Genomic DNA, 14143 nt, shown 5'->3' on the forward strand with positions numbered 1-14143 from the left:
AGTTTTCTCTTGTTTCATCTGTGGCATGTTTCTTTGTTTTCTCACTTTAGTTGCCTCTCTTTGTTTGTTTCTATATATTAGGAAGATTTTTTATGTCTGCCAGCCTTGGCCAGGTGTCCTGTGTGGCCCAATGGCACAGTCTCTCTGCTCACCTGCACTGGGGGCTCTGGGCATATTCCTTGTGCAGTTGTTTATGTTCTCCTATGGTAACTAAGCCTTGATTGCTGTTAGCACATCAGTGGATAGGACTGACTCTCAGGCTGACAAGCTATGGGGTTCGGCCATGCCCACAGGGTATGAGCTGCTGTGTGGAGGCTGATACCATGGAGTGGGATTTGCCCCAGCAGTCTCATATACCTATTGAGACCACCCTTTGAGTGTGCCACTTATAGGACTAGTCAAGTGGTGCTCTGTTGTGGTCTGATGCCAGCCTTTGGATGTGTTGGTTCCATGTCTCCTTGGGAGAGGCTCCCGTGTAGGCCAAGTTCAGCCACTGCCTTTGATTGCTCAGGGCTACCTGGTAGGAGCTACAAAGCAATCCATAGATGGTTGCTTCCTATGCTGGATCTAGAGACAAGTGGGAGAGATTACTCTGCAAGCCAAGGTAGGTTACCCCAGTACCCGGCCTGGGGAGACTTAGCAAAAGGATCAATGCGCTTCAAGGCCTGGGGCTGCCTTCCAGCTGCTCATCTGACTCTGCAGCTGGAAGAGTCTTTGAGTGGTACGTGAGTTGGGTGGCGCAGGGACCTAGGGAGTCACTGGAGTAAAGCGAACAAATTTTACCCTACCAAAGCAGAGTTAGGTTTCATTCCAGTGCTGAATCTGTAAAAGCCTCAGATTGCAGCAAAGTCAGCCACTTCGCTCCTCGGGCCCTCAGATCCCCATGATCCTCCCGAAAGATATTGCAGCTCAGGCTGGCACTAGTGGCTCACCACCAAAAGTCTCCCCTGAAATGTGTTGGCTGCACATGGGCCATGTGAGCTGCCAATAACTGTGCAGCCCAGGAAAGCAACAGGGTGGGGTTGTCTGCCCAGCAACGGGGCTGCCACACACAATTTGTGGACTGAGTGGGGCAGGGCCCCAGGGAAACATGGGCTGCTCTCTCCGGGCCAATGCAGCATCAGAACTGGCCCTACAGGGGGAAAGTTCAATGCAGGCAAGATGCTGCCCATCTATAGATTGCCCTGAGGCCTAACAAAGGAGCCCTGGCGCCACGCAACTCAGTCTTTCCCTGTATGTTTCCTGCACCTCCCAAGCCACTGACTCTCCACCAGAGCTCAGAGTGTGTATCTACAAGTGAGTGATTCTGTGCATGAGCCCTTTAACAGGACATCTGAATTTTCAGGTATTTTCAGTCTTACCCAGATGGCCAGAGTCCCCACTGGCTTTTACGTTCGGATTTTGTGGGGACTCCTCTTTCCAGAACTGGAATCCCGGGCTGGGGAAACCCTGTGTGGGCCTGGGACCCCTCATTCCTTCAGGAAGGGGGAACTCTGTAGCCTCACTTCCCCTCTCAGTACTTAACTACCATGTGCGGTTGCAGACCCAGACTGCTTCATATCTTTGCCTCTCCTACCGAACTCAATGTGGCTTTTTCTTTATATCCTCAGATGTATGTGTTATGATCAGCTAGACTTCAGGTGGTTCTCTAAGTTGTTTCTTTTATAGTTTGTTTGTAATCTTAATGTGGTCACGGAAGGAGGCAAACCTTGCTTTTACCAGCCTACCATCTTGACCAGAAACTCCCTCCTGAAGATTCATTCTTAAGTGAGTTTGACACCAACCAGAACCTAATGTTCTAAGGGCTTAATGATTAAAAGAAGTGGACATGCAGGAGGATCTGGGGGAAAGAATGAAAGTGAGTCATAGTTCTATCAGGCTAAACAAAGCTAGCTTGGATTAAAGAAAAAACCACTACGGCCATGCCACCCTGAACACGCCTGATCTCATCTGATCTCAGAAGCTAAGCAGGGTCAGGCCTGGTTAATATTTGGATGGGAGACCACTTAAGAACACCAGGTGCTGTAGGCATAAAAAATCAATCAATCAATCAATAATAAAGCAAAATCCATGCTAAAGAAATGAAGTTCATGTGCAGTTACAAAATCAATTAGGTATTCTGTTATCAAAAGGATTTATTTGAGGAAAAAAGAAAGAATTGCAATGCAGTACATGCAGACATAGCCAGTCAGACGAGCACGAAGCATATATACTGCCGTATAAGTACCACATACTAACCAGCCATGACACGTACACCACTGGAGAGCTTCTCCTACAGGTTCTTCTAATTTCTGTGCAGGTTAATGTCTCTGTCATAAATTAAACACTGAAGATTGGTGGTAGGAGGTGAGGGGTGCAGTTCTTGGTGGGAATTCTGAGTACTGTAGCTGTAAGAAACATCTAAACCTATAGAGAATTTTTATAAGAATTTATCTGAGCCAAACTAACGACATGTGCTGGGGAGCAAGATCTTATGTGCTTCAGAAAATAACAGTTTTGAAGCTTTTTTTCTGCATTTGAAATTAAGGAGGGAACATAAGGAAGATTACATGGAGGTGAGAAAAAGTAAGGCGAAGATTGGTTTACAGGATGGTTAACAAGATTATGTGCTCTCGAGGATGGTTAGGGATTATTTCAAAGGTGTGTTAACCTAGATGCTCAGAAAATAATGGGATTACTTAAGGCAAAGATAAATCTTTTGCTAAAGAAGTTATGTGCCTGGGATGTGACTACCCACCATGACCTGCCCAGTTAGGAATTTATGATCACATCACCCTGTGAGGTTACTTTCCACAGAACTCCTTTTTTAATTCATAGGACTGTTTCCTGGGAGGAGGAGCAGATGGTGGGCAATAAAAATATGTCCCCTTGCTGAATTTCTTCTGTTGCTGCAGAGGGAAAACAGTGCAGACTCGGTGCAGGGCAGGCAGGGTTTCTGTGTTCCCAATTGGTGGAATGGATTTGGTATTTTATTCTAATCATAGGGTAAAAGTCCTGTACTTAAAGGAAAGCTTGAAACATGTGCATAAATGTGTCTAGGCAATCGGACTAAACCAAATCCTGTTTATTTTCATAGCCATTGGGAGTGCTGATTTGGGGCATTTCCTAGAGTATCTGAAGCAGCCTGGATTTGTGCCTCAACTAAAAGTAGTAATAGCAACTGTCAGCACCGAGCTGATCAAGAAGGGAAGGTTTTGGTGGTGAGATGCCCAGTTGGAAGAATGCATGAGGGGCTGACATGAGAACGATACGGAAAGCACCAACTTTATTGTGGGGAGCATGCTTCTGTTGCAAGGAGTGCACTTCTATTGCGGAGAACATGCTTCTGTTCCGGCCCCCCCTAGGGGATCGCATGAGCTCCACGTATATCAGAGTACAATAGTGGCATTCTTCCACACATGCATGATACAATAAGCTGAATTATGTTCACATATGTTAGGCACAGGCGCCCTACTACACTAATGTAACATTCTAAATCCAGGGTCCTATTCCAAGCCGTGAGCCTGGATCACAGCCAGACCTGGGACCTGCCGGGCCTGGGACCCACAGCAACCTCACATTGATCACTTATATGCAAGCTTTGTGTACTAAGTGCCCTTCAAGCACCAGCTCTTTAACTCTTCCTCAACCCCTTGAGGTTGATATTGTCATCTGACTTTCCTGATGAGGGATCCGAGGTTTAGGGATATAAGCAGCTGACTCAAAGTAACATAGCTAATAATGGCAGAGTTGGTATTTGAACCAGGCCTGGAAAACCCCAAAGTTTGGGTCTCAAGATGGATACTATGCTTTCCCCTTTTCCCTATCCCCATCCATCCCTCCTGCCACGTCCTGCAGTATCATTCTGGCTGCCTATGAGGAAAAGTATTACAAATCAATCTTTGCATCCCACATGTAAGTTTGGCCTCATCTTCTATCTGAAAACTCTGCTCTAAATGTCAGGATATTCATCGACTCTGGAAAAATAGTCTGTACAATTCAGTTGGAAAGCTCGAGCAAAAGCTGCAAAACTTACCTTTCAAGTTCTATGAGGTTTTAGTGAGTATTATCAATGTAAAAAATGTCGAGATCTGTAAAGAATTTTTATAAGATTTTATTTGAGCCAAACTAACGGTAATTGCCAGAAAGCAAGACCTAAAATGCTCCAGAGAAATGACAGCAGTTTCTTTTATGCATTTGGAGTTAAGGAGGGAATTTGAAGAAGAGTACACGAAGGTGGGAAAAAGCAAGGCAGGGTGGTTACACCTTGAATGGGTATTCTGTCATTTCAAAGGTGTGTTAACCTAGATGCATAAGAACAATGAACAGGGCTTGCTTAAAAACCTTTCACTAAAGAAGTTATAGGCCTGGATACCCACCATGACCTACCCAGTTAGGAATTTATGATTTATTACAGCACATACCCCCCTTTTTTTGTCTACACTATTAAGAGGCTCCTTATCAACATCTGCCAGATTCCTGTTCTGTTGCTTCTGCCTTCTCTCCTTTGTTACGCCATGATAGCACACCTGTTGTTTAAGGTCAGGCTTTAAAATATCAAAGTCGAGAAGTCAGAAAACATAGAAAATGATGATTCAATAAATGGTTTGAGATAAATAACTAATAATAATTTTTTAAAAAGAAGTCTGGAAACAGTCACCATATGTATTTTTGGAAGAATGACAAACTCATTGTCAAACTTGTTTTTCTGTTCAGCAGAAGGTGATATATAGGTGCTGATATATAGGTCCATTATGCAATGGGCCCAGGTTCCACCTGATCTTTGGAGGAAGTGCGAATCCCTATCAAGAGGAGTTGTGTAAGTGTCTTAGTCTGTTTGGGCTGGGTGGCTTATAAAGAACAGAAATTTATTTCTCACCATTCTGGAGGCTGGGAAGTCCAAGATCAAGGTGCCAGCATGGTGAGGGCTCTCTTCCTGGTTCATAGCCAGTGCCTTCTCGCTGTGTACTCACGTGGTGGAAGAGGTGAGGGAGCACTCTGGAGCCTCTTTTATAAAAACACTATTCTATTCATGAGGGCTCCACCCTCATGACCTAAGCACCTCCCAAAAGGCCCCCCCCCCAACCTGTTACGATCACATCAGGCATTAGGATTTCAACTTATGAATGTGTAGGGGGAGACACAAACATTCAGACCCTAGCAGTAAGTCCCCATCAGCTTCCAAAAGGTAGGTCCCAGGGTATGTGAAAGTTGGAGGGAGTGACTGGAGACAAAGGGGTTGAATGTAGTTCATTTTTGCAGGGAAATGGAAGGAATCCATTAAGGTTCCCAAGTTTTCAGAAGTCCAAGATCAGGCTGCCATGCTTGCCTATGGATAGGAGCTGTGAACAGGATAGGCACTGTGAGACCCAGATTTAGGTCTAATGCCACTCGCAAATGTCATATTTATGCATTTAGCAAAATGTCATGCTAGAAAATATCATATTTAGCAAATGTTATATTTAGACACTTAGCAAATGTGATTAGCAAGTAACCATGTTCCTCAACAGAGGCCTCAGCTTCCCCATCTGTAAAATGGAGATAATGAGACCCATTGTCCTAGACTGTAGAAAGGATTAAATGAGATTTGCATGTAAACTTCCTGACACTTTAGCAGGCACTTAGTAAATAGCATGTTATTGTTATCATTTTAATTGTGCATAGACCCATTTTGAGTTTGTTTAGATGACTGAACATATTATAATTTACATTCTAATAACTAACAAATGTTATGCAGATCTGTGGATCCAGAATAGCAACTGTAGCAGCTGAGAAGTCATTCTAGGCTCTTGGCCCTGTGTCTTGGCAGCAATTTGATCTGAAGATGATGTCCAGGGTGCTGTGGGGCAGCCTCAGCCTGCTCCGCCTGGTGTGGTGTCTCCTTCCACAGACCGGCTATGTGCACCCAGATGAGTTCTTTCAGTCACCAGAGGTCATGGCAGGTAAAGTGCCCCATGTGTGGCTAAAGACAAGTTTCAGCAAAGTCTGGATTGGATCTGATTGGATATTTACTGAGGAGGGAGAAACATGTCTGTGCAGATGAACAATAAATCCATGAGCCTCTCTGGAATAAGAATTTGGGTGTGGGGACTTCACATCTCCTCCCTCAGTGGTGACATTGACCTTCTGGATGATAATAATGAAATGCCAGCCTCTTTGATGTTTTCCTGCTTGGACAAACAGTACAGGTTATTCAGAACAAAAGCTGTTTTTTACTTCCCAGTGGGAGGATTTTAGAGTTGGGCTTCACCAGTGGCTGGGAAAACTTACAAAGGGTTGTGATCTGAGATAATGAAACTTTTCTTCTGTAGATTCATATGAGGGCTGAGGGAATCCAGACCCAGAACTTATTAGAAGTTGTCTTGTTAGAATTTATTGGCTAGGTGGTGTAGGACATATTATGAAGATGGTTGCCAGGGACATTGAGACTTTTCAGATGCTGTGGGCACATGGCCTCTTCCTCATGGTTCAACATGGCTGCTTGAGCACCAGCCACCAAGTCTAAAACCAGCCACCAAAGAAGAAATGAACATGCTGCTCTCTTCAAGAGCATATCCTGAAAGTCATGCCTTTTGCCCATTTCCATCCCTTTGGTCAGAATGTATCACATGACCACACCTACTTGTCAAGGAAGCTGAAAAATATCGTTTTTATACCTGACCAAATGCTCAGCTAAAGAGAGTAGGGAAGAAAGAAGAAATGGTTACTAGGGAGACATCCAGCTATTTCTGGCACAGGGCTCTACAGGTGCTATCTGTTTTTTAAGTTGAAAGGTCCAGTCTTATTTTCCACACATTTTTTTAACCTGAGCCAGCAAAAAGCAACCAGATCAGTCTGATTCTAGATTTTGTTTCCCTTTCACCTTCTGACATAGAGAGAAAATGGCCAAAAGGCTGGAGGAATAAGTAGGAGAAGCAAAGAGCCCTAAACAACCAGCAATGTTATCAAGCATGAGATGTAAGCTCGGAGCTGAGATGTAGAAATTGATTTTGTTTCCCTCTCCCCGGCCCCTCAGAGCTCTGGGACGCTGGAGCACAGGGTCACAGACCAGCCCCAGGCAACAAGTGCTTTTTAATTACATAAGTACTGCTTGAATATATTCTTCTTATAAAAAAAAATTAAGCATCATAGGCAAAACTAAAGTCACTTTTGACCATAGTCACAATTGTTTATTCCCTTCCCCCTTCTCACACTGCCTATTCTGGATAACAATCGTAATTTCAGAGATGGATTTTTGACTTTGACTTTGGAGACTTTAAATTCCAAGGAGAGAAATGGAGCCTCCCCCTGCTCCTCCCCTTATGCCCTGTCCAGGGCACAATGTCACCTCACGTCCCAGGCATGGTTCCTCCTGCCCCCTTCCTAGGTGAGGCCTCAGAAGGGCTGAACTCCTCTATATTAGTTTCCATTGCTGCATAACAAACCATCACAAACCTAGCTTTTAAAACTGTTAGTTCACAGTTCTGTAAATCAGAAGTCCAGCATGGGCTCTCTGCTCAGGGCACAAGGTTGAAAGCAAGGTATGGGCTGGGCTGAGTTCTTATCTGGGAGCTCTGGGGGAAAATCTGTTTCCAACTTCATTCTTCTTGTTGGATGAACTTGTTTTATTGCCACTATGGAACTAAAGTTTTGTTTCCTAGCTGGCTGTCAGCCAGAGGATGCTCTCAGCTCCTAGAGACCACCCACATGCCTTGCCAATGGTCCCCTCTATCTTTAAGCCAGAAGTGCTGTATCAAATCCTTCTCATGGCTTGAATCTCTGATGTTCTCTTCTGCTACCAGCTAGAGAAAACTCTGTTTTTAATGGGCTCGTGTGATTATGTCAGGCCTACTCTGGTTATCTCCCTATCTTACAGTCAGCTATCCCCTGAGATATAACCTAATCACAGGGGTAAAATCCATCATTACAGTCCCAGGGATTATATGGGGCATGTACATTAGCGGGCTGGAAAACGTGGGGGCCATCCTAGAATTTTGTCGGCCATATTCTCTTAGCTTGGAACTGGTTCATCTCTGCTTCTCTCTCCACAGAGGACATCCTGGGCATAGCGGCCGCACGGCCCTGGGAGTTCCACCCCAGCAGCTCCTGCCGCACAGTGGTTTTCCCACTGCTGACTTCTGGCGCTGCCTTCTGGTTGCTCAGGCTCTGGGAAGAGTGGGGACCACAGCCTGGCCCAGTGAGTGGCTATGTGCTGCTGGTGGGGCCTCGGCTCCTCCTCACTGCCCTTTCCTTTGGCCTGGATGCGGCTGTGTACTACCTGGCCCCTCTGTGGAGGGCAGAGCGCTGGAACGCCCTGGTCCTGCTGTCTGGTTCCTATGTCACCCTGGTCTTCTACACAAGGACATTCTCCAATGCCATCGAGGGATTGCTCTTTGCGTGGCTGCTGGCACTGGTATCCCCCCATGTGGCTTGGAGCCCTACAGCCAAGAAGCCTGCTCCAGGCCCATGGTGGCACGGCTCGCTTCTCGGGGGCATAGTGGCTGCTGGCTTCTTCAACCGGCCCACCTTTTTGGCCTTTGCTCTGGTCCCCGTCTTCCTCTGGAGCATTTGTGGAGCCACAAACCCTGGCTTCAAGTCACTGACCAAAGACGCCCTGGGGCTGCTTCCAGGGGCAACTCTAACAGCAGCAGTGTTTGTAGCTGTGGACAGCTGGTATTTCTCCAGTCCATCTAGATCCACTATTCTTGTCCTTACACCTGCCAACTTCTTGTACTACAACCTGGATCCTCAAAACCTGGCGAGTCACGGCACACATTTGCGGCTCACTCACCTGGCAGTGAATGGCTTCCTGCTCTTCGGGACGCTGCACGCCCAGGCCCTGCAGGCTGCGTGGCAACAGTTGCAAGCCTGCCTCCAGGCCTTTGCACGAATGGGCTTCCGAAGGGTACTTGATGCCTGGAGCCTGCTATCCAGCCCCAGGCCGCACCTCTTGCTCCTCTACTTCACGCCCCTGGCCCTACTGTCTGCCTTTAGCCACCAGGAGGCTCGGTTCCTGATCCCCCTTCTGGTCCCCCTGGTCCTGCTTTGTAGTCCACAGACCCAACCTATACCCTGCAAGAGCACCGTGGTCCTCTTCAATGCCTTGGGTGCCCTCTTCTTCGGCTGTCTGCACCAGGGGGGCCTAGTGCCTGGCCTTGAGCACCTGGAACGTGTGGTTCATGCACCTGTGCTCCCAAACGTACCTACCCACTACACACTCCTCTTCACCCACACCTACATGCCCCCTCGGCACCTCCTACACCTCTCAGGCCTGGGGTCACCCGTGGAGGTGGTGGACATGGGTGGGACTGAGGACCAGGTCCTGTGCCAAGCCCTGAACAACTTCACCAGACAACCAGCTTGCCAGGTGGCTGGTGGGTCATGGCTCTGCCGCCTTTTTGTGGTGACTCCTGGCACCACCAGGCCTGCCATGGAGAAGTGCAGCTTCCCCCTCAAGACTGAGAAACTCGTGTTTCCTCACTTGACTCTGGAGGACCCACCAGCCCTGTCCTCCCTGTTGAGTGAAGCCTGGAGGGACCATCTCAGCCTTCACATCCTGGAGCTGGGAGAGAAGCCTGACAATATGACAGAAAAGCCACTGCCATAGGTGAAGCCACTCTATATTATATGTGGGTAGCTAGACTGGGACAGAGCCCTGATTCTCTTCATTTCCCTTCCAGAATTCCCATCACTGCTTCTCCTGTGCACAGCCTTGCCCTACCTTCTGGATAATCTGGCACCCTTTTCCCCTCAAAGACCAAAGATCTGACCAATCATGGACCTGATTCCAAGGTCCCCAAAGAACCTGGTGTAACAAATGGCACCTAATGTCTGTTCCTGCGCTATACCTTCCAGCCACTGTGATGTTTTAAATGTAGGATAGCACCTGCTTGTGAAAAGAGACAACTATTTACTGATGACATTCCTGAATGACCTCCTACTATCTTCCAGATGCCTTACCTCTTGTTGTCAGGACAACCCTCCGGCTTCGTAGATACCTAGAAGGAGGCAGTGAGGTGATGCAGAGACATGAGGTAGTTTCAGGGTACCTGAGTTCTAGTCCCCGGTCTGCCTCTCACTGGCTGTGTGATCTTAGGAAAGCCCTTTTCCTCCCCCAGCCTGTTTCCCAATCTGTACGATGGATCAGAGGATCTCTGAGGCGTCTGCCAGCTAAAACTGTCATTCCTGCACAGTGTCAGCACAGTCTGCAGCATGTGTCCCCTGGCTAGACAGGCATGTCTCTCTCAAATCTCTTTAAACACAGAAGTGAGTGTGGTCAAGTATTTAACTGCACTTTGGTGCCTGCTGTCTTAGTATTGGGTTATTACCAAAACAAGTAGTTCTGCCATTTTTCTCCCTGTTCCCTTCTACTCCTGTCGCAGAGAGAGGTGGTGGGACATTTCAGCATCTCACTCTTTCAGGATTATTTATTCTCCCAGATTAGGGGGCCTAAATGTTTTCCCTCTCAGCCTGCCCCCGTGGGAGTAGAGAACATACAATGTTCAGTCAGTATCTGGCAGCACTTGAGGACGACCTGGTGCTCCCACAGGCCTTTCTTCTTAAATGTGGTCTGGTCCCTTTCCACACTCAAAGCCCCTGTCTGAAACTTCTCTTCACAGGATAGAGAGAAAATCTCACTCCAGACCTGCTGCTTTGGTGGAAGCTATCACAGCCCCGAACGTGCTGCTCTCAACATGGTGAACCCTGACCCTGTCCACTGATAACATGAGGAACTGTGGAACTACACCTGTGCTCGTTCTCCCTCCTCACACCACTGCTATCTCATGAGAACAAGAGGGCACCCGAGCCGCAGAGACCAGTGGGCTAGAGGACAGCGCAGAGCAGGAGACCAAACCTATACAAATGACCAAACCTGAGTCCTTTTCTAATCCTGCCTTCTGTTGACTAAAGCCTTGGGTCATCTAAAAGCTATGCCCTTTTGGACGTGGTTCCATAGTGTAGCGGTTAGCACGTCTGCTTTAAATGCAGGTCTTGGGTTTGTTCCCCAGTGGAGCCATGGTCCGTGGTATACGGCCATGCCACCCTGAACAAGCCCGATGTCTGATCTCGGAAGCTAAGCAGGGTCGGGCCTGGTTAGTACTTGGATGGGAGACCACCTAAGAAGACCAGGTGCTGTAGGCATTAAAAAAAAAAGTCTATTAAAAGCTATGCCCTTTACAGGCATGCTGCTCTGTGACTGCTGATAGGGTCTTATGCCACACCTTCCTCATGACTCCGACCCGAGGAAAAGCCAGTGATAATGCTGGTAAATGTTTAGCAACCCGTTCTCTGGGCTAAAAAAAAAGAAAAAGAAAAAAGCTCCAATTTGTAGCACTTGCTAATTTCCATGGTGTAGATATTCCCACATGGCTGATTCCAAATCTACTGGATGTTACTGAGCTCAGAGTTGGGAGATGCTAAGGAAGGATCTACTTATGAGACAGTATAAGCTGGCTCTAGTACTCTATCAGACATTTCCCTCCTTTAAACTCTAGACCTATTTGTGACAACTCACTGTTCTTGTTGTGGTTTCTGTTTCTGCTATGGACCTCTGATTTGCCTTTCTACCCCTAGTGCTTAGCATCATCTCTGGTGCTAAGCACTTATTTACTTTGCGGCCAAAGATGGCATTTTGCCCACAAATTAGAAACCAAGTGCCACCTTGGAGAACCCAAGACTCTAGAATCTCAAACTCCTTGGGGCTTCTTGGGACTTCTGCCTCTTCCCTTCCCTAGTTGGGTCCACAACCTAGAATTCCCTGGAGAAACTATTGGTGTGGTAGTCCTTGTAGATTGTGGTGGTCTGAGCTCTAATAAATTTGTCTGTAAAGTGTCGGTATCTGTGTGGCATCAAAAGATCAGCCAGAATTACCCTGCAGGATGATAAAGTAGGTGAATTGCTTCCCTGCTTCACTTTCTGGCAGATCTTAGAAGAGCATGAACGGCATGCTGGGAAACTGTTGCCACAGCGGGTGGTGGGAAGAATTTCATGTTTCTTTAGTAATACGGGAACTGGTGAGATGGCAAGCCACTGACTTAAAACACTGGAGTCTTTTCCAGTGAAGTGGGGAGCATCCCAATCACCTGTGCTAGAGCAGAAAGGACCCAGTCTTCTCTCTGCTTTGACTCCTTTTACAGAAACGGAGGGAACTTAGTTCCTGTACACTCCTTCCACAAAAAATAAGCAGTGGTCCCCTTCTCTCGCTCTACTTTTCTTACTGAATGGACAGTTTCTCTAGAAATTTCATTGCCTCCTGTACTGCTCCCCTTTTTCTCTTCTAGAAAAAGACCAAACAGTGAGCGTTCTTGTTTATGCTGAGGGTAAGGGGTTGGGCTGGAGACTGCTAATATTCTGCTACTCTGATATCCAGAGACCAATGGGTGGGACTGAGACCAATGAGGCAGACAAGGCAGTAAGAGTGGACAAACTCTTCAGGCTCCTCACCGCCAGGCTCCAAGGAGAATCCAGTAAGTTGCTTCTAGTTTGGGAGGATTTCATCTCTGATGGGAGGAGAGGGCGGGATGCGAAACCAGGACTTTAGTCATTAAGAGAATGGGATTTCTGGCCTCAGAGGATAAAACAGCAGCAACTCTGATAGGAAAACTGGACATTGGGATGTCAAATCAGAAGTCTGAGCATGAGGAAAGTGAAGGACAAGCTACTTTAGCTTCTCCATACCCAGGAAAGGTTTTCAGCCTTATCCAGCTCCCTATGACTATCAGAAAAGCGAGAGTATAAATTGTTTGGTCACCAGCCAGCCTAAAAGCTTTTCTTGTAGCTTCAAGCTTTCTAGATTGCATGATTACCTCAGTAGCCTAATTAGAGGTATTCAGAAATTCAGTCAGAAGCCTCAAATGAGAGGACATTTCTGTATACAACAGATTTCCTAAGCACAGGCCCATTAGCTGGACCAGTCTTTAGCTTGTATCCTAGATCCTATAAAATGGGGCATAGGAATTCAGGTAGTTTGTTCCATGGTGGGCAGTAGTCCTAACACCCAGTGCTGATGGTAGTGGGGTTGGGGAGGCAGGCATTGAAGGTCATGGGTAAATGATTCACTGATTATGGACTTAGGCCCTAGAGTTAAATGCCTGTATTTAATCCTGCTCTGTAAGGCCAAGGCAACATAAGAAGTAGCCTACACTTCCTCATATGAAAATGGCTGTAAGCATGAGATAACCCACAGAGAGTGCAATTAGCAAGTGCCAGCACAGAGAGTAAGTACTCAATATGTGTTAACTAGTACTACCATGGGCTTACAGTCCCCAGGAATCCTAATCCATCTTGCCAGATAAGTACCACACTCATACCCATTACTCAGCTCACATATTTAATCAGAGAATTTTGGCAGCTGTAAGGTTGTCCTTCCATCCATGATCTCCTCTGAAGTAGTGCCCTATTACATCAGTGCAGAGACATTACCTATATCACGAGTTTTAGTCCCATTCGCAGAAGGCAGACTCTTGTTCGGACTGTGGTATGGTCCATGGCTCTCTGTACGCGGTGTATCAAGGCCTACCCTATCTTCGATTCTGTTAGGTTTCAGGGGCTTTCTTCACACACTGTGCCATGTCCGATCTCAGGGCTAAACCGGGAATGTCGGTTTGACCTGGGCTTTCTGATGGCTGGGACCTCTGCTGGCTGACAATCTGAGTCAGGATTTGAAGACGCGCGCAGTGCCAGGGATGACTCCTTATCGCCGAGTACGGTGTCGAGCCCAGAAGGGAAATCAGGCGATTTGGGCTAGGCCCAACCTAGATTTAGGGGTTTGCACCTGGGCCCCTCTGGCTACCTGGTGGTGCTGGGCGTTCCCGGAGGCCGCGGCGTAGCTCCTTAGTGAAGATGTCTTTGAAACGCGCAGCGCGGCGGCCCAGGGAGCCCGCGGGCCCAGCCGCGAGGCCTCGCAGGCGCCGGGCCGCGTCCTGGCCGCGCAGCTGGGCCTGCAGCAGTGCAAAGGCGGTGAGCTGCGCTGCACGACGGATGGGCCGCGACTCGGACAGGCGCTCCACCAGCTGCGGGCTGTGCAGCAAGATCGCCAGCAGCCGCCGAAGAACCATTCTCAGAGTGACCCGGAACCCGGAGCGCGCAGCTTTGGATTCTGATCGGCGGCGCCCGACAACGGACCACATCTGCGCCGGCGCCGCCCGGTGACGGCACTGCAGCTCTGGGATTGGTCGGCAACATT

The 14143-nt window shown here is 47.6% G+C and overlaps 2 protein-coding genes and 2 pseudogenes across 2 annotated transcripts in view; 3 read left to right on the forward strand and 1 right to left on the reverse strand.

Annotated features, from left to right (window-relative positions):
- PIGZ (phosphatidylinositol glycan anchor biosynthesis class Z) overlaps nt 1-10821 on the forward strand; it is a 22216-nt gene extending 11395 nt beyond the window's left edge. Inside the window, 2 exon segments of the mRNA XM_011386370.2 lie at nt 4699-5921; nt 8010-10821. Of these exon segments, the coding sequence (XP_011384672.2) occupies nt 5711-5921; nt 8010-9565 (1767 nt within the window). The 5' untranslated portion in view covers nt 4699-5710 and the 3' untranslated portion in view covers nt 9566-10821.
- On the forward strand, nt 1913-2031 carry LOC111734457 (annotated as a pseudogene).
- Nucleotides 10822-10984: 163 nt separating the features above from the next.
- Nucleotides 10985-11100, forward strand: LOC111734452 (annotated as a pseudogene).
- A 2175-nt stretch (nt 11101-13275) lies between these two features.
- On the reverse strand, nt 13276-14123 carry LOC111734450 (uncharacterized protein NCBP2-AS2-like). The gene has a single exon (XM_023526604.1). It carries the CDS (start codon nt 14085-14087, stop codon nt 13719-13721), a length of 369 nt encoding a protein of 122 aa, XP_023382372.1. The 5' UTR covers nt 14088-14123; the 3' UTR covers nt 13276-13718.
- Nucleotides 14124-14143: the final 20 nt, after the last annotated feature.

This window comes from Pteropus vampyrus, unplaced genomic scaffold (genome assembly GCF_000151845.1).
Source record: "Pteropus vampyrus isolate Shadow unplaced genomic scaffold, Pvam_2.0 Scaffold1327, whole genome shotgun sequence".
In the NCBI taxonomy this organism is placed as follows: Eukaryota; Metazoa; Chordata; class Mammalia; order Chiroptera; family Pteropodidae; genus Pteropus; species Pteropus vampyrus.

Bases quoted from the DNA above. Each gene is read 5' to 3' on its own strand.
- LOC111734450 (XM_023526604.1), bottom strand. From the start codon at position 14,087: ATGTGGTCCGTTGTCGGGCGCCGCCGATCAGAATCCAAAGCTGCGCGC.